This window comes from Nilaparvata lugens, chromosome 14 (assembly GCF_014356525.2).
Source record: "Nilaparvata lugens isolate BPH chromosome 14, ASM1435652v1, whole genome shotgun sequence".
NCBI classification, from domain to species: Eukaryota; Metazoa; Arthropoda; class Insecta; order Hemiptera; family Delphacidae; genus Nilaparvata; species Nilaparvata lugens.
Genome location: NC_052517.1, coordinates 4226765 through 4245644, shown reverse-complemented (window position 1 = coordinate 4245644; position 18880 = coordinate 4226765). Strand labels below are relative to the sequence as shown.

The window sequence follows — 18880 nt, the reverse complement described above, 5'->3', positions numbered from 1 at the left end:
ATCAACTAGGAGGTCCACGTTATAATGGCAATATTCAAGTCTGTGCAAAGGCTAAAAAAAACTTTCTACTCGTGATAGAAAGTTTTTCGATTTGTCATCAAGCTATCAAAATGAAAAGTTTTCTCAGGAAAACATTTTTTTCCGATCGTAATGATTAATTCCATGTTGTTAAAAACGATCTGGCAACGTTGCAGAGATAGAAAGGATAGTGCTATCTGCTTTGTTAAATGATAGACAAGGATAGCAACACCAATGTTAATTAAGGCTGTGCAAAGGCTGAAAATAAACTTTCTACTGGTGATATTTTAGAAAGTTTTTCGATTTGTATAATATCATCAAGCTATCAAAATGAAAAGTTTTCTCAGGAAAACATTTTTTTTCGATCATTACTTTTTGAGATATGAGCGCCTAAAGTTTAAATTTTTGGGACAGAACATTTCATATTAGGCTAGAGATAAATCCATGAGATTTAGAGGATGGATTCTTCATGGTATTGTTGATCTAGTAAAACAAAAAATTATGAAAATATCAATTTTTGAAAAAGTTATTCAATTTACCAAAAATAACTCAACTGAAAGTTATTTTTGGTTATTTTTAGTAAATTGAATAACTATCTTAAAAATTGATATTTTCAGAAAATTTTTATTTTACTAGATCAACAATACCATGAAGAATCTATCCTCTGAATCTCATAGATTTGTCTCTTATCGAATTTGAAATGTTCTGTCCCAAAATTTTAAACTTTAGGCGCTCATATCTCAATATGTAATGATCGAAAAAAAATGTTTTTCTGAGAAAACTTTCTCATTTTGATAGCTTGATGATATACAAACCGAAAAGCTTTGAAAAATATCACCAGTAGAAAGTTTATTTTTTGCCTTTGCACAGCATTAATTAACATTGGTGTTGCTATCCTTGTCTATCATTTAACAAAGCAGATAGCACTATCCCTTCTATCTCTGCAACGTTGCCAGATCGTTTTCAACAAAGTAGAAATATAATTAACAAAAATATTTAATCTTAATCATAGAAATTTATTATTAAATCATTAAAAAAATACATTTCCTTGACAAATAAAATATACTTGATTATTCTAAACAAGAATGAGATATATCGGTATCAGCTATACTCTAAAGAAGGCAGTTGCATGGCAGAGAATCGGCAACGCTTTTCTCCTATCTTTCTTCATTGCCATTACAACGTGGACCTCACTATAGAATGCAATCTATTTTTATGCTTTCAAATACTCTTGTTACAGCACCTGCTTGTATTCAAAACAAATAAGGTAGCAACTTAAAAATTAGACAAACCATAAGGCTGGTCACACACCGATTAGTCAAGATTAGTCACGTTTAGTCACAATACTTCACATAGTTGCTGATGGAGTCATGTCTAATTGCAATGACTTATCAGTGTGTGTTGCGTCATAAGCAGCAATGTGAAGTATTGTGACTAAACGTGACTAGTCATGTCTTGACTAATCGGTGTGTGTTGCGTCATAAGCAGCAATGTGAAGTATTGTGACTAAACGTGACTAGTCATGTCTTGACTAATCGGTGTGTGATGCGTCATAAGCAGCAATGTAAAGTATTGTGACTAAACGTGACTAGTCATGTCTTGACTAATCGGTGTGTGATGCGTCATAAGCAGCAATGTAAAGTATTGTGGCTAAACGTGACTAGTCATGTCTTGACTAATCGGTGTGTGTTGCGGCATAAACAGCAATGTGAAGTATTGTGACTAAACGTGACTAGTCTTGTCTTAACTAATCGGTGTGTGTTGCGTCATAAGCAGCAATGTGAAGTATTGTGACTAAACGTGACTAGTCATGTCTTGACTAATCGGTGTGTGACCAGCCTAAGCACTCATAAACAAACATTTCTCAAGGATCATAATACTATTCAAATAAAATAGGAAGTTACCATCAATTAATCATATAATCTTTCATCAATATTACAAACTAAATACAGATTAGAAATTCAATTACAGTAAGCACAGAAACAACTTAATTAGAAAATTATTTAATTACCTTAAAGTTTAGAAAGTCTTGACTTTTCACTGATATCGACGATATTGCATACTGGTATCAACATTTTGAATATCGAATTTAGGACATCAACACAAGAAATATCGAATTTAATTACCTTACAGTTTAGAAAGTCTTGACTTTTCACTGATATCGACGATATTGCATACTGGTATCAACATTTTGAATATCGAATTTAGGACATCGACACAAGAAATATCGAATACTTTTATCGATTTCACTGGGAACAGTTGTTACTGTCCACCGCTCGTAACTTGGCTTCTGAGGTCTATGGCGTAGGCTTCGACCATTAATATAATTATATTATAATTATACTATATATTATAATTATATTAATGGTCGAAGGGCGTAGGGGGGAAATGAACGAGTGGCGCCATCTTGTTGACGAATCGGTAGTGTGACTACAAACCGTGCTCACTAATAAAGCTATTTACCATCAGCTTTCAGTTTTGTTCCCGCAGCTGACCGGAGTAAACGTCGAAATGTTGTGTTATTTTTTCATTAACTTAGTTATTCATCTTAAATTCTATTATTTTATGTAACGACTAAAAACGTTATGATGTAATTTTACTTATAGATCGCTGGGATGGAAATTGCTCAATTACATTTGGCGAAGACAAAATAGACCACAGCGTTTGTGTACTCGCTACCTGGCTCTCCAGTGCCATATGTCACGCCTAAAACTAGATCGACTGCATTCCTTCCAGAGACCAAGTTACGAGCGGTGGACAGTAGTAGCAATTTATTGATAAGGTGCCGGTTGCACAAAAGCGGGTTAAATTTTAACCGTGATTAGTTCCACGAGAAACAATCAGAGGAGCTGTCTTTTCAAAAAAGCCTTCTCTGATTGGTTCTCGTGAAGTTAATCATGGTTAAAGTTTGACCGGCTTTGGTGCAACCGGGCCCTAGTTAGTAATTTATTGCCAAGATCTAATAAAATAAGACAATTCAACTTGAGATCTTGAGAATAATTTTTTGAAATAATTTCCTCAAATGTCCTCCAGTTTTACAAGTAGAAAACTAGACAATACTGATCCCAACACCATCAAATTTTTAACAAATCAATAAAAAAAAATCTCAAGTACCGAATATCCAAGTATCGAACACCACTATCGATATACAAAGTATCGACTACCAGTATCGATGTTGAAAGTATCGATCACATATATCGATATCCAAAATATCGACTACCAGTATCGATGTTGAAAGTATCGATCACCTATATCGATATCCAAAATATCGCCCACCAGTATCGTTATAACCGATATCGACTCCAAAGTCTCGAAACTTGGTTTTGCGATTATTTTTGCCAAAATTTGGTGCCGGTCCTCATTGGTTTGGTTTTTCCAGTTTTCTTAGAAGACTTATCACTGCTGCCTATTGTGATGGCGTCAGTCGACATTGCCTCGTCTGTGTCGTGTGTCTGAGTTTTCAGCGCCTTCTTGATATTGATAACCTGCAACAAACACATCAATATTGTAACTTAACGAGCGTAGCGAGTTCTTACGTATGACTGGAGGAGCCTAGAGTCGTTGTCCGTTTGATGGATTGACGATTAGTTGCCATTGTGTACGTTCTGGGAACACGGTGAATTGTTCCTTGAGTCATTGTCCATTTGTGGGTTTGTTGGTTCAATGATTACTTTCAATTGTGTACGTTCTGGGAAAACGGTGAATTTTTTGGATCAAAATTTACCGGTAAATTGTTCCGCGTCCCATGGGAACAATTTGACAGTCAATGTTCAAAAATTCAGTTATCTATATACTATAATAAAGGAAAGAACTGGCTTATACACGTACGGGATAGGATGTTTGACGCATAATCATGTTTGACGCATCACCACGTCTGAACTACTGGACTGAACTTGAAATTTTGCATATAGATTCTTAACTAGTAGTTCTGTGAAAAGTAGACCTCACGCAGTATTCTCATCCACAATTACCAGATGTCAACTGTTTTAAATGTTAACAAACTCAGTTCACGTTTAAATTTGTATTCCATATGATATAATTCATCCAGTTCCGTGATGATCTTTCTATCTGATGAAAATTAATTTTTTAGAATCAAAAATATTATAATTTCTCCAGCATTATTTACTTTATTTGTTTATTTTTAGAATTGTGTTTCGCCGTAAGAGAAAATAGTGTAAAGTTTCAGCTATTTTGAATTATTTAGAAATGTTTAACTCCGTCAACGAAAAGCGTTTCCAATTATAGAAATGAGAAAATAAAAACTGTGACTATTATAAAAAACTGTTATAAAAAATGCGACTACGCCCCGTTTTGGAAAGCTAATATTCTGACTCCAGCTGTTTAAAGTCTAGGACTTAGCTAAATCCCGAGCTCGGAACCGGCCCTTGAACATTCAAACATTTAGAGAAATGCCAAACTGTCGACTTGAATCTTAGACCTCACTTCGCTCGGTCAATTAATTTCCATAGAGAAACAATAGCATAGTTAGATATCCCATGGCATAGGGCGTTTATGTCGCAACTTTTACTGTTATCTCAAGCCGATAGCCCACGTAGTTCTTTCCCGTGAAGCTTTATGACGCTGTTAGTCTCTCATATTGTGCCGTTCATACACTCTTACCCGGTCAAAACAGTAAAAATCAACAATAATCGACAGTAATGGGCTTGGGATAACAGTAAAAGTTGCGACATAAATTGCATCTCATATTGCACAATATGAGAGACTACCAGTGTCACACAGCTTCACGGGAAAGAATTACATGAACTAGCGGCTTGAGATAACAGTTAAAGTTGCGACATAAACGCCCTATACCATGGGATATCTACTCAAGCTATTGTTCCTCTATGATGTAACTTACTGAGCGCGAGGTCTACTGTTCAAATTCAAATTCATTTAGTTGCCATAAAATAATACAGATTGATAAAATAGATATTCTAACTTACAAAATGGCACTACCGGCAAAGAAAACTTGTGCGCCGGCAGTAGTACTGTTCACAGAACTACTAGTTTATTCAATAAACGTTTTTTCTATTCTTACCTCCTGCTCGATCTCCTCCTTATGTTTGAGTGCCCGATTCTTCTCAGCATTGGCCCGATTAATCTGGGTCTCAACACATGCAAGTATGGCCTCACAGCTGTCACACCATTCCTGTAGAGTCCCAATCACAGATCCCAACTGAGACGGCTGTGTGTCTCGGCCTATAGCGTAGTCCACCTCCAGCTGGCTGTTTTTCTGGTCCAGTTTGCCGTGAATTATGTCTAAAAAACGACAGAAATTGATTAGAAATTATGTTGAATCATATCAAAATCATGTGGAAAGAACGAGGAAAAATATTTGTAAAAATCTGGTATGGTACACTCACACAACTTTCCTTGCTCATTGAACTGTAAGCCTCATTCTTAAACGAGAATAATTTAGGGGAATAACATAATGACGATTGGCGGCAACATATTTGAAACTACGGTATCTATATATATAAACGCGAAATGGCATTCACTCACTGACTGACTGACTCACTCACTCGCAGAACTAAAAATCTACCGGACCAAAAACGTTCAAATTTGGTAGGTATGTTCAGTTGGCCCTTTAGAGGCCGACTAAGAAATCTTTTGGCAATATTTCAACTCTAAGGGTGTTTTTTAAGGGTTTAAAGTTCGTCTTTTAGCATGTATATTCTTCTTATTCCAATCTCTTAATTATAAAAATGTCCATACCATATGTTAATATAGAATTATAATCTAGAGAGAGTACCTCTTCGAAACAATTGTTAACACTGGTAATTAAAATTAAACTGGTAATCTCAAAATTAATAATTTTGTCAGGTTGGCATTAAGTTGAGTTGACTTTGTTAGGATGGCACCAAGGTGAAGATTTAAATGCATTTATCGCGGAAAAATTGATTGGGCATTGCTACTTCAATCCTGGGAATATCCGTTTAGCCAGACGTTTAGTCTGGACCCCCTACTGGATTGTTCTAACATATGATAAAAATGCTCAAATGAAAAATGCAGGCGAGCGAAGCGAGCCTGCTGATCTTATTTTTGAACGATCCAGTCGGGGGTCCAGAGGGCGGAGCCCACTGGCTAGACGGATATGGCGAGCGAAGCGAGCCTGACGGCTAGTATGTGTATATAATTGTTTTCAGAGTACTTTTTCCTTTGATAAAATTGTGAAATTCAATGATTTTTTAGAAGTCGACAAAACAGCTGCTCTACAGATGAAATATCTCGACTTTGTGTTCTTTTTATACACTGCTCTACCTACCTACCTCATGCACGAGAAGGAGGTTACAATTTCATTTCTCAAAGATGGGGTGGACCCCCCATTAGTTCCCCAGGAAGGAGACTCATGCCAGTTGATAGAGCTGATAAATAACTATACAGGGTATGAAAAAATCGGTCAAGTCATTTTTTCAGAAAATCGTGAAAAACATGTTTTTTTTTTTAGTAATTATCCGCCATTTTTCTCAAGAATATTATGGAGCTCCTGTAAATTTCCCAGAAATAAGACTCATGTCACTTGATAGGGCTTATAAATAGCTATCCATGGTATAAATTTGAAGAAATTCGTTAGAGCCGTTTTCGAGAAAACTGTGAAAACATGGTTTTTTAGTAATTATCCGCCATTTTTCTCAAGAATATTAAGGAGCTCCTGCAATTTTCCCAGAAATGAGACTCATGTCAGAAGTTAGAGCTTATAAATAGCATGGTATAAATTTGAAGAAAATGGTTAGAGCCGTTTTCGAGAAAACCGTGAAAACATGGTTTTTTAGTTATTATTTGGACTCAGGGGACCTTGAAACGTATAGCAAAATTGAAATTGGGGTACCTTTTTTTTTGGAAAGCAATACCATAGAGAAACAATAGCGTAAGTAGATATCCCATGGTATAGGGCGTTTATGTTGCAATTTTTACTGTTATCTCAAGCCGATTACTGTCGATTATTGTCTATTTTCACTGTTTTGTTGGGGTGAGAGTGTATGAACGGCACAATATGAGAGACTACCAGTGTCACACAGCTTCACGGGAAAGAACTACGTGGACTATCAGATTGAGATAACAGTAAAAGTTGCGACATAAACGCCCTATACCATGGGATATCTACTTATGCTATTGTTTCTCTATGGCAATACTTTCCTTACCTATGGTAATAGGGCAAGGAAAGTAAATACGAGAGTAATTCATAAAAAATTATGTTGAATCATATCAAAATCATGTAGAAAATGTGGAAAGAACGAGGAAAAATAATTGTATATAATGTAAACTAGAGTATTGCATAGTCCACCTGCAGCTGACAGTTCTTCCGGACCAGTTTGCCCTGAATTATGTCTGCCGAATCACCTCAAAAAAATATCAAAATGATGTAGAAAATGTAGAGAGAATATCGAAATAGTATATTACGCTACAAGCACAGAAAGTCAGTGTTTACGGTATGAGGATAGTTTCCCGGGCGAGGCTTGCCGAGCCGGGGAATATGTTATCCGAATACCGTAAACACCTTTCTGAGAGAGTCGCGTACGATATTTTTCGCCACACTACAGGTATAGCTGACGCCAAAAAGTTAGGCGGTTTCGTGGGTCTCTTGTGCGTTCCAACAGCTGATGTTGTCAGAGTTGTCATCTAGCTTGGCTTAGGTGATGATTTTTAAATCAAAAGAGACAATAATAATAGATGCATTGCATCAGCTGTGAGTAGGTTACACCATGTGACCCACGAAGCCGCCTAACTTTTTGGCATCAGCTATATAACAATAATAAATTGAATAAGAATGAGGGGGGGGGGAAACTTTGAAGTCTCATATCTCAAGAACCAGACGTCGTAGCAGGGTACTCAAAGTGGGGTGGAAATTTCCGATCTCACCCTCCTGAACACAATGCACCATATGGCACAGTTGTCCAAACACATTTTCAAAAAAGTTTTTTGCAAATGTAGACTATTTGTAAATTGTATTAATTTGAATTTGTAATGCGTAAATGTATTATAATTATAATCATTCGGCTATAAACCTTGATAAAAGAAACCAAGATCATGAAAACTCTTTTTATTGACACATAGTATAAGAAAACTCAATTTTATTCTTCTATTGACATATTAGGCTACCGGTATACAAAAAAAAAAAAACTGAACTTCATACTTTTTTCATGTGAATATTTTTTGAAAAAAATGAGAACTTTGACTGTTAGTTCCATGTTAGCGGCTGGAAAGGGTACTCTTTCCGGCCTAGGCCGGAAAGAAACCTGTTCTTACGTCAGACGAGAGTCGTCTGCAAACAATGTCTTTTAGATCTACGTGGAGACTGGAAAACAGCTGCTTTCTGTGCAGTGTGGCGAAAAAGAATTAAATGTATTATTTAGAGATATTTTTCTAACACTCAAGTTATCATCTTAAACCCATTTCCACGTGAATTATGTATAACAAATCACGACAAAAATAATATATTGGAATTTTGTAGAAATGAAGATAATATGCAGAATATTAAAGAAAACAGTAAGGCTAGAAGCACACTAGTTAGTCAAGATAAGACAAGACACGTTTAGTCACAATACTTCACATAGTTGCTTATGAAGACATGTCTAATTGCAATGACTAATCAGTGTGAGTTGCGTCACAAGCAGCTATGTGAAGTATTGTGACTAAACGTGTCTTGTCTTATCTTGACTAACTGGTGTGCGCCTAGCCTAAGACTTTGAGAAGATAAAGAAGAGTTAATAAAATGGGAACCTCACCAGCATAGATAGCCTCTATTATCAAGTCCTCAAGATCTCTAACGTTTTTGATGTCCAAATCCTTTAGAAGAATCGAGTAAGGAATGCACTGAAAACAAAAATAACATGAAATTATTAGTATATATAGAATAAGTACATTCTTTTGCAAATGTCTACCAATATCAAAGAAATTCTACAAAATTTATTGTAATGATAAATAAAAGTGAGGAAACTGGACTCCATCATATCAGTATCAAAGTCCGTACTCAGTTCAGTGCAAATATTATTGTTTTCCATCTATACAAAGTTGGATTTCAGATTCTCAATTATCAGGCATCAGATACAATTCGAACAAAAAATTTGGAGTGGAAAAGGTTGAGCATGAGAATCTCTACAATAAATGTTTTGTAACATTTTCACCTAAAATTGAAAATAAGCTCGAAATTCGAGAAAATGTGATTATCCAATTGCAAACTGTTGGCAACTGTTGATTCTATTGAATGATTCACTGGCCCATATGAATAAAACCAGAGCAAATGCTCATGAGCAAGAGCATGGAGCATAAGGTTTTGCTCATGAGCAAAAGGTAGTAGCAAAAGCATTTGCTCATTTTTATATGAATAAGCTTTACCTTATACTCTTACCTTATGCTCCTGAACTCTGCAGCAAATGCTCACGTATTTTAAATATTTTTCATCAGCTGATTCGCTTTTGTAGCCTTACTTTGCTTTTATAACTCACGGAAGCGCTAAATATGCAAGTAGGATGGACCGCATGTGTTTGCGTCGTTTGCTCTGTTTTCTATTAATTTATGAATAGAGTTTTACGTTAGTTGAGTTTAGAATTTTGAAATAATAGCGTGAAAAAATGTCATCTCTATAATAATCGTCAGCATATTCTTATAATATCAATAGCTTGTTATAATCGTCTACACTCTCATCTTTTTAAATGCCTAATTCCTATTTTGTGATGGCTATCTTTATATCAGGTATGTCTTTTGTATTTATTCTCTTGTAGGAATAATGGTGATATATATCATGGTTGAATCTGAAAAGAGTTTTATAGTTCTCAACTATTGGTTGTGATCGTATCTGGTATAGTTTCCTCTTCCTCATACGAATTAGTTGAGCCATTTTACTATGAGCAAAAGGTGATAAGCTGCTCTAGACTAGACTCACATTTTTTGAAGCATTTGCTTCAAAAGTTGAGCAAATGCTCTAGTTTATTCATACAATTTTGAGTATAAGCTTTTACTTTTGAGCAAATGCTCAAACTATTTTTTTGATGAGCATGAGCAAAAGGTTTTGCTCACGTTTATTCATAGAAAATGAAGCAAATGCTCCATATTTTAGAAGTATAAGCAAATGCTCAACTTTATTCATATGGCCCAATATGTTCGCTTAAAATACTTCTAGAAAGTCGCCTTTCTAAAATAATAAATAAATAAATTTAAATTGAATATTTAGTTTTTCTTACCTTTAGTTCAGTAGCCAGGGTTACAATAGTGAGATGTTGCAGTTTTCTTGACTCAATAGGTCCCAAATCAATGAATTGAGCCTTGTTATCCAAATACATTCTGTACGTACCGTAGGCGAACAGCGATAATGTATTATAGTAGTTCACTGTTGAACCCGTTTCGAGCTGAAAAAACAAATTTATTCATTTATTTATTAATAATCATTACATTACATCAATTTTGGGAATAATCCCATTTGACAGGTAACTTGTCAGTACTAATACTATAATACATACAATCAAAAAATAAAATAAAACATCAACAACAATCAAAATCAAAAGAAAAATCATTAAAACATCGTTCAAATGAACTTAAAATACACAGAGATTGTTCAATTTTTTTAGACCTAAACTATTTATTTATTTACAATTCAAATGACACTAATGTAATAACATTGAAAGATAAAATAATAAGGTAGTCCTTGTGCTATTTTCTTCCAAATTTATAGGTGGCAAAGTCCACGATAAGGTTAGAATTTCACTTGTATAATTTTTATAGAATTTTAGTCCAAAATAAAAATTAAAACTATTAATTTAGAATTTAGATGGCTTAAATTGAAAAATTAATTATAAATATTCCACTCAATTACCACTTGCAACGTATAATATTGAGTTATTTAAGAAAATTTGTAACTTCAAAAAACACAAACTCGTGAACACAATTCATATACGAAAAAAAGTGAAGTCCACGTTATAATGTTATAATGGCGGTATTGATTAACATTGGTGTTGCTATCCTTGTCTATCATCATCCTATAGTGAGATCCACGTTATAATGGCAGTATTTGATTAGCATTGATGTTGCTATCCTTGTCTATCATCCTTGTATAATAATAATAACATTATTCTCGCAAAGAAAGCACAAACAATAATCACAAAAAATGCAAAAAAGAAAATGAAATAATATGTTGGCAATAGAAGTAAAAGTAAAAATAAAAATTAATATACCTATCATCCTCCTATAGTGAGGTCCACGTTATAATGGCAGTATTTGATTAACATTGGTGTTGCTATCCTTGTCTATCATGCGACAAAGCAGATAGCTCTATCCTTTACTACCTCCGCAACGGTGCCTAATCGTTTTTCAACAATGTTTTCTCATCTTCCATTACAACTTGTACCTTAATGAGGTGGACATTCATATATAGAGAAAATATAGCATAAGAATATATCCCATGGTATTAGGTCGTTTATGTTGCAAATTTCACTGTTATCGTTATCTCAAGCCGATTACAGTCGACTACTGTCTATTATTAGTGTGTTGTTGGGAGTGTAAGGCTCAACTCACACTTAGGTGACTCAGGTGGAGGAGAGACTGGACTTTAGTGGAGAGCATGTGTTTCCAAATGGTGACACTCAGACCAGTCGATTCTAGTCTCCGCGACGTCACCATTTCAAAACACATGCTCTCCACTAGAGTCCAGTCTCTTCTCCACCTGAGTCGCCTAAATGTGAGTTGAGCCTTAAGGTGCTTACAGATATACGCGCCGCGAACATGAGCAATTCACTTTTGATCAGCTGATTATATCTGTATTTATACAGAAACGGTGAGATATAGATATAAAAAGCTTGGCATCAGCTGATTAAAAGTGAATTGCTCATGTTCGCGGCGCGTAAATCTGTACGCACCTATACAAACTATATAAAGGTGCGTACAGATATACGCGCCGCGAACATAAGCAATTCACTTTTAATCAGCTAATGCCAAGTTTTTTATATCTATATCTTATACCGTTTCTGTAAAAAATACAGATATAGTCAGCTGATTAAAAGTGAATTGCTCATGTTCGCGGCGCGTATATCTGTACGCACCTTTAGTATAAGAATGGCACAGTATGAGAGACTACCAGCGTCACATAGCTTCACCAAAAACAACTACTAGGACTATCGGCTTCAGTTAACAGTGACATTTGCAACATAACTGTCCTTTACCATAGCATATCTATACAATATGATCATAGAGAAACAATAGCGTAGGTAGATATCCCATGGTATAGGGAATTTATGTCGCAACGTTTACTGTTATCTCAAGCCGATTACTGTCCATTATTATCAGTTTTTTCTGTTTTGTTGGAGTGAGAGTGTATGAACGGCACAATATGAGAGGCAACAGCGTCATAAAGCTTCACGGGAAAGAACTACGTGAACTATCGGCTTGGGCTAACAGTGAAAGTTGCGACATAAACGCCCTTTACCATGGGATATCTACTTATGCTATCGTTTCTCTATTATATGATACAGTACCAAAACAATGTGATACAGTATCAACACACATGACACAGTATCAACACAATATGATACAGTGCCAAAACAATGTGATACAGTATCAAAACACATGACACAGTATCAACACAATATGATACAGTATCACCACAATGTGGACCAAATATTCTGCTTGCGGCTTATAATGGAGAAGATGTTGGAGTACAATGCCAACTCTTTCCATATGTTTGTGGATTTTAAGGCTGCATATGATAGCATAAAAAGACATAAACTGTATGAGGCGATGAACGAATTTGAAATTCCTCAAAAACTTGTTAGGCTTGTTAAAATGACTATGAGCTCAGTCCAATGCCAGGTAAGAGTGCAGAATCTTCTATCAGACACATTTCAGTCCTACAATGGCCTAAGGCAGGGTGATGCTTTAGCATGTCTGCTTTTCAATGTCGCACTGGAGAAAGTAATAAGAGACTCCAAAATTGATACTAGAGGAATCCTGCTCAATAAGACAATTCAATTACTGGCTTATGCCGATGACATTGATATTGCAGCCAGATCAATCCCTTATATGATGGAGGCATTTCATAGCATGAGAGGAGCAGCAAATAGCATGGGACTGATTGTAAATGAGCAGAAAACAAAAATCATGGTCTCATCAAGGTCCAATGCTCAGAGAGAGAATGCTGCTCAGTCTGATCTGATAGCTGACTGTGGTCTGGAGATGGTTGATGAGTTCGTTTACCTTGGGTCTTCAGTTAACACAAAAAATGAAACAACAAAGGAGGTCAGGCGAAGAATTCTACTGGCAAATAGGACATACTTTGGTTTGGCCAAACATTTCAGATCAAGGAATTTGAGTCGAGAAACGAAAATAAGAATTTACCGCTCACTGATTCTGCCTGTGCTGACCTATGCCAGTGAGACATGGACTCTAACAAGACTGGATGAGAACATGATCAACATCTTTGAACGAAAGATTCTTCGCCGAATTTTTGGTGGTGTGCAAATTGATGGAGTGTGGTACAGAAGGAAGAATAAGGATCTTTATGATATGTACGGCCACACCAATGCAATGGCTCTCATCAGAGTAGGGAGGCTCAGGTGGGCCGGCCATGTTGAGAGAGCTGATGACTCATATCCGCCAAAAAGAATTATGAATTTTAAAATGGAAGGAAGAAGACACCCCGGCCGACCAAGACTGAGGTGGATGGACTCTGTAACTGAAGATGCAAGGAGGCTTGGTGTAAGAAATTGGAGACGAGCTGCCATGGACAGAGTGGAATGGAGGCGATTGCTAGAGGAGGCCAAGATCCGTTTTGGATTGTAGAGCCATGGATGATGATGATCACCACAATGTGATACAGTATCAACACAACATGATACAGTATCAACACAACATGACACAGTATCAACACAATATGATACAGTATCGCCACAATATGATACAGAATCACTACACACGATACAGTATCAACACACATGATACAGTATCAAAACAATAATTATGATAAAGTATCATAACAACTCGATACACAACACCATAATTTGATACAAAACTTCTTGCGCTATCTTTTCTCTATGATTTAGATTACCTCTTTGATTCTTGGCATGGTTAGCAGCTCTCCGAAAACATAGACGCCGGGAGCAGCTATGACTTGCTTTATGAGTTCCACAGCGGCTGCCCCTCTGGCCGATTTGGCCAATTGCACGAATTGTTCGAGGGGGTTGTTGTTGTTGGCCGAACCCTCGGTTGACTGTTCGGTAGACATGTTCGAAATTGGAATTTCACGTTCAAACCTATGTAGAAAATAGGATAAACGATGTAATACAAGAGTTGTTTTTTAAGATTGAAAACAATTGAAACATTTTCGATTATAGATATTTGATATAAAGTTAGGAAGAATGGTGTTAATTTATATTTATGAGGGCTCATAAATCTGATACATACCTACTGTTGCCATGCTAAGGTAACAATATAACAAACTCAACCGACAAACATTACAATCATCTAAGAGGTCTAAGATTCAAGTCGACGGTTTGGCATTTCTCTTAATGTTTATATGTTGCGCATTTACGGCGAAGCGCGGTAATAGATTTTCATGAAATTTGACAGGTATGTTCCTTTTTTAATTGCGCGTCGACGTATATACAAGGTTTTTGGAAATTTTGCATTTCGAGGATAATATAAAAGGAAAAATAAGCCTCCTTCTGACGCCAATATTAGAGTAAAAAATCTGGTGTGGCACACTCACACAACTTTCCTTGCCGTTAAGAAAATTGATCACCTGACGCTAGTGTACTCGCGCTTCTCAAATCTGCTATCTCTTCGTAGTGAATGATTTAATAGAACCAACCGTTGCCAACAGTTTGCAATTTAATAATCACATTTTCTCGGATTTCAAGCTTATTTTCAATTCTAGGTGGAAATGTTACTGGACATTAATTGCAGAGATTTTCATGCTCAATCTTTTCCACTTGAAATTTTTTGTTTAAATTGTATATGAAGGCTGATAATTGAGAATCTAAAATCAAACTTTGCATAGATGGGGCAAAGCTCCTGAAATTTTTAGATATAGGACTTGTTGCAGTTGATAGAGCTTATCAATGACTATTCCAGGTTTAAATTTGATCAAAATCGTTGGAGCCGTTTTCGAGAAAATCGCGAAAAACCGTTTTTGACAACATTTTCGCCATTTTAGCCGCCATCTTGGATTGCATTTGATCGAAATTGTTCGTGTCGGATCCTTATAGTGTAAGGACCATACGTTCCAAATTTCAAGTCATTCCGTTAACTGGGAGATGAGATATCGTGTACACATACGCACATACACTCATACACACACACACACACACACACACAGACCAATACCCAAAAACCACATTTTCGGACTCAGGGGACCTTGAACCGTATAGAAATTTAGAAATTGGGGTACCTTAATTTTTTTCGGAAAGCAATACTTTCCTTACCTATGGTAATAGGGCAAGAAAAGTAAAATCAGACTATAGAATTATTCATCATAAATCAGCTGACAAGTGATTACACAGATGTGTGGAGAAGCCAGTCTATAGCTGTATTTCCATAAGGTCTATAGTTTCAATTACGTACTTGTGGATGAGAATACTGCGTGAGGTCTACTGTTTACAGAACTACTAGTATTGCTAATACGACAAGCATTGGATTTAAAGTAAAGTTCAATTCCTTAGGGTCTCTCAAGATGCACTTCTGGAGACATGTGATTAGAGCCGCCACGGCTAGAGCACATAACCTATAAAATCATTGGATTTGATGACTCAATCTTTGGATTTTTATGTCGTATGAAATTTATGCCGACAAATGAATTGGAAGAGGGGAAGAAAGCTACTATTATGCTTTTACTATTCATATCTAATGAATCATCAAATCTACTGGATGTAAGTATAGATTTGTAGATTTATAGATTTGATGGGCTCTAACAGCACGTTTCAAGATGCAGCTAATGAATTACTCTTTATTTATGAAAAATTTTGAAGATAAGATAAAAGGTTTATAAAAATCTTACTATAGGGATTTTGACAATTTGCTCAATACATACCTCAACCCTCTGTGGGCCGATTTACAAATTCTATAAAATGACTGAAATTGAACTTTGTAGAAAAGGAATGAGTTTTCGTGAATAACAAAAGTTTGGGAATGAGGAAGTTTTTTAAAAAACCTTTCAAGAACCAGTTTATGCAACTAATCTGACAAATGGATGTCTCTTGGAATAAAAACATATGACGATTTAACCTTTTCAATAATCATTAGAACTGAAAAGAATTCAATGTAATAACTTGTTGATAAAGTATCCAAAATAAATATAAACATAATGCAAGAAAATTATAACTTACTTGAGATGAAATATTTCTGATATTCCTTTGAAGATAAAGAACGGCTTTACTGTATGGCTATGTGCATTCTGAGGTAATACTACCTAAATTATCCCAGTAGCCTATTTCTTCATCAATATTAAAATTATAATCTGAATTAAACTTTTAACAAACAAGATTTATCAGATTTAATTGCAAAAATTAAGTTGGAATACCGAAAGATGAGCTTCAACAATTTTTATAGGTTAGGATCCTTTGATTTCGACTTTTTAATTTTCAATGCCATCAGGATCAAAATAAAATTGTTTGGTGAGGATGGCATGAATTATTAAATATAAACTTGAGCTTCATTTATTAAATTGAGATTCATATATGGTATTTTTCGTGAATCAAAAATACTAGTTTTTTTTAAATAAATGAAACTATTTACTTAATCCAGAAAGGTGATTTCAATCAGCTGGCTTCTATAACCTAAAACCGCCGGATTCAAATTTGACATCCATATTCCCAATACTAATAATAATAATATCAAAAATTCATCACATTTCTTGAATGTTAATTCCTCAATGAAATATAAAAAATATATTTAGAAACCTTGAATTTGAATTTTTCTATTATTTATTTACGTAGTTTTAAAATTGAACCAGCTTGAAACTTGTACCTACAAGTTAAGGTAAACTTTCCAAAGTTCCAACACACCTTGCCTTACGAAAGTATTATTCTAATACTCATTTTATAATAGGATAAGTAACGAATTTATGAATTCAAAAGTAATAAATCAAGTCAAAGTTAGTAATAAATTAAATTACTAAGAGACAACATAAACATAACCCTACCTTTGCGGTCGAAGCAGAAATTTGAATCAAATTATCCGAGTGAGCAAAAATAGCTAACACGGCTGAACATCAACAAATATATTATTATTCCACTATTCACTGCTAACAAGCACTGTAACTATTTAAATATTCAACAAAATTGCAAACAAAACTAGACACTGCAAAATCCCGAGATCTCTACACACACAAACACTACCGACAGATTATGGAAAAAAATGAAATACAAGAACATCTGACTAGATTAGTTCAAAAATGACCACCCCAGCAGCACTAATCAAGAAAGGTATAGCGCCAAACTGGGTCGACGACAAAGTGGGTCGACGACAAAGTGGGTCATTTTTTCGACCGCATTTGTCGCCTCATGACACGACAAATGCGGTCACCTCAGGAATGTGACCCACTCTGTCGCTGACCGCATTTGTCGGGAGGTGCAGAAATAAAAATCGACCGCATTTGTCGCCTCTTGACACGACAAATGCGGTCACCTCAGGAATGTGACCCACTCTGTCGCTGACCGCATTTGTCGGGAGTTGCAAAAATGAAAATCGACCGCATTTGTCGCCTCTTGACAAGACAGATGCGGTCACCTCAGGAATGTGACCCACTCTGTCGCTGACCGCATTTGTCGGGAGGTGCAAAAATGAAAATCGACCGCATTTGTCGCCTCATGACACGACAAATGCGGTCACCTCAGAATGTGACAATATATATCGAGATTCTGTTATCGATACATTGTACTTTATCGATACCGTATAGCCTTTGATAATGCAGAAAATTGGTTGTACAAACTGATTAACTGACCTGTGCCTCGTAATTTGAATTTGAATCTTTAATTTGTGTTTATGATGTTGAATTCTATTTTACAATTTGATTTGAATTACAAGAATCAACAAAATGAACTTGAGATTCAGTGTTAATAATGTGGTTTAAAGTAACAGGCTATTATCAACAATAACCTAACTTTTATGGAAATTGTTGAGTTTTAGAATTCTAGTATTGATGTCTAAGTTCTACTCATTGTTTCAGTATATTAATTTAAAATGCCGTTTTCATAGATGACCTAGATAGGCTAGCTAAACTAAGATAGATTGAGTTGATCGAGTTTGAGTGAACAGAATTAAAACTTGAATCGGTTCCTAATGTAATTCTTCAGGGAATTAGTTATTTTTTGTTTACAATAAACCAGCAGTTCATTGGTTATTTTAATAACTCATTCGTCGTTTGTGTGTTTAGAGCTGTAGCCTACTCTGATAGGTACAGTACTGTAATAGGAGAGGAAAAGCGATTGAGAAATTTCTCAAAAAATGATAAGATTTATAATTACTTTTACATTTAGTTGCACTGTGCAATAGTAAAAGAGTATAGATGAAAAATAGTAGGTACTTAGTTTAAACAAAAAACCAGATTTGATTCCAGCTTTAGATTTACTAATATTAAGCTGCTGGGCGGTTCACACCAAAGTTAAATAGGCCTACTGTACGAAGTTTTAAAAATTTAATCCCTATTTTATTAGATTGAACGGAACTTGACAAACACATATGTTCATCATGTGTATGATAAGTTATTATGTTCAATCTATGAGGATTAAGTTATTAACATTTTGTTAATAACTTTGGTGTAAACGCAGCTTTAATGTAGGATACTATGCAAACGGCCCTTAAAAACGCTCACCTACCAACCTACCTTCAATCTTTAATGCACTGCCAAGCTTACTAAACAATTGCACGCACAACTGTAGTT

At 35.4% G+C, this 18880-nt stretch overlaps 1 protein-coding gene across 2 annotated transcripts; it reads right to left on the bottom strand.

Annotated features, from left to right (window-relative positions):
- Nucleotides 1-1918: 1918 nt before the first annotated feature.
- Nucleotides 1919-17352, bottom strand: LOC111052071 (COP9 signalosome complex subunit 7). Of its 2 annotated transcripts, none has more exons than XM_039440554.1 (6): nucleotides 17141-17352; nucleotides 14051-14255; nucleotides 10200-10364; nucleotides 8745-8832; nucleotides 5057-5277; nucleotides 1919-3503 (listed from the first exon to the last, which is right to left on the bottom strand). In XM_039440554.1, the coding sequence occupies exons 2-6, from the start codon at nucleotides 14225-14227 to the stop codon at nucleotides 3348-3350; spliced, it is 807 nt and encodes a 268-aa protein (XP_039296488.1). In that variant the 5' UTR covers nucleotides 14228-14255; nucleotides 17141-17352; the 3' UTR covers nucleotides 1919-3347. The 2 variants fall into 2 exon arrangements, with proteins under 2 accessions (XP_039296488.1, XP_039296489.1); XM_039440555.1 differs by lacking the exon at nucleotides 17141-17352 and adding an exon at nucleotides 16326-16580.
- Between the last annotated feature and the right edge of the window lie 1528 nt (nucleotides 17353-18880).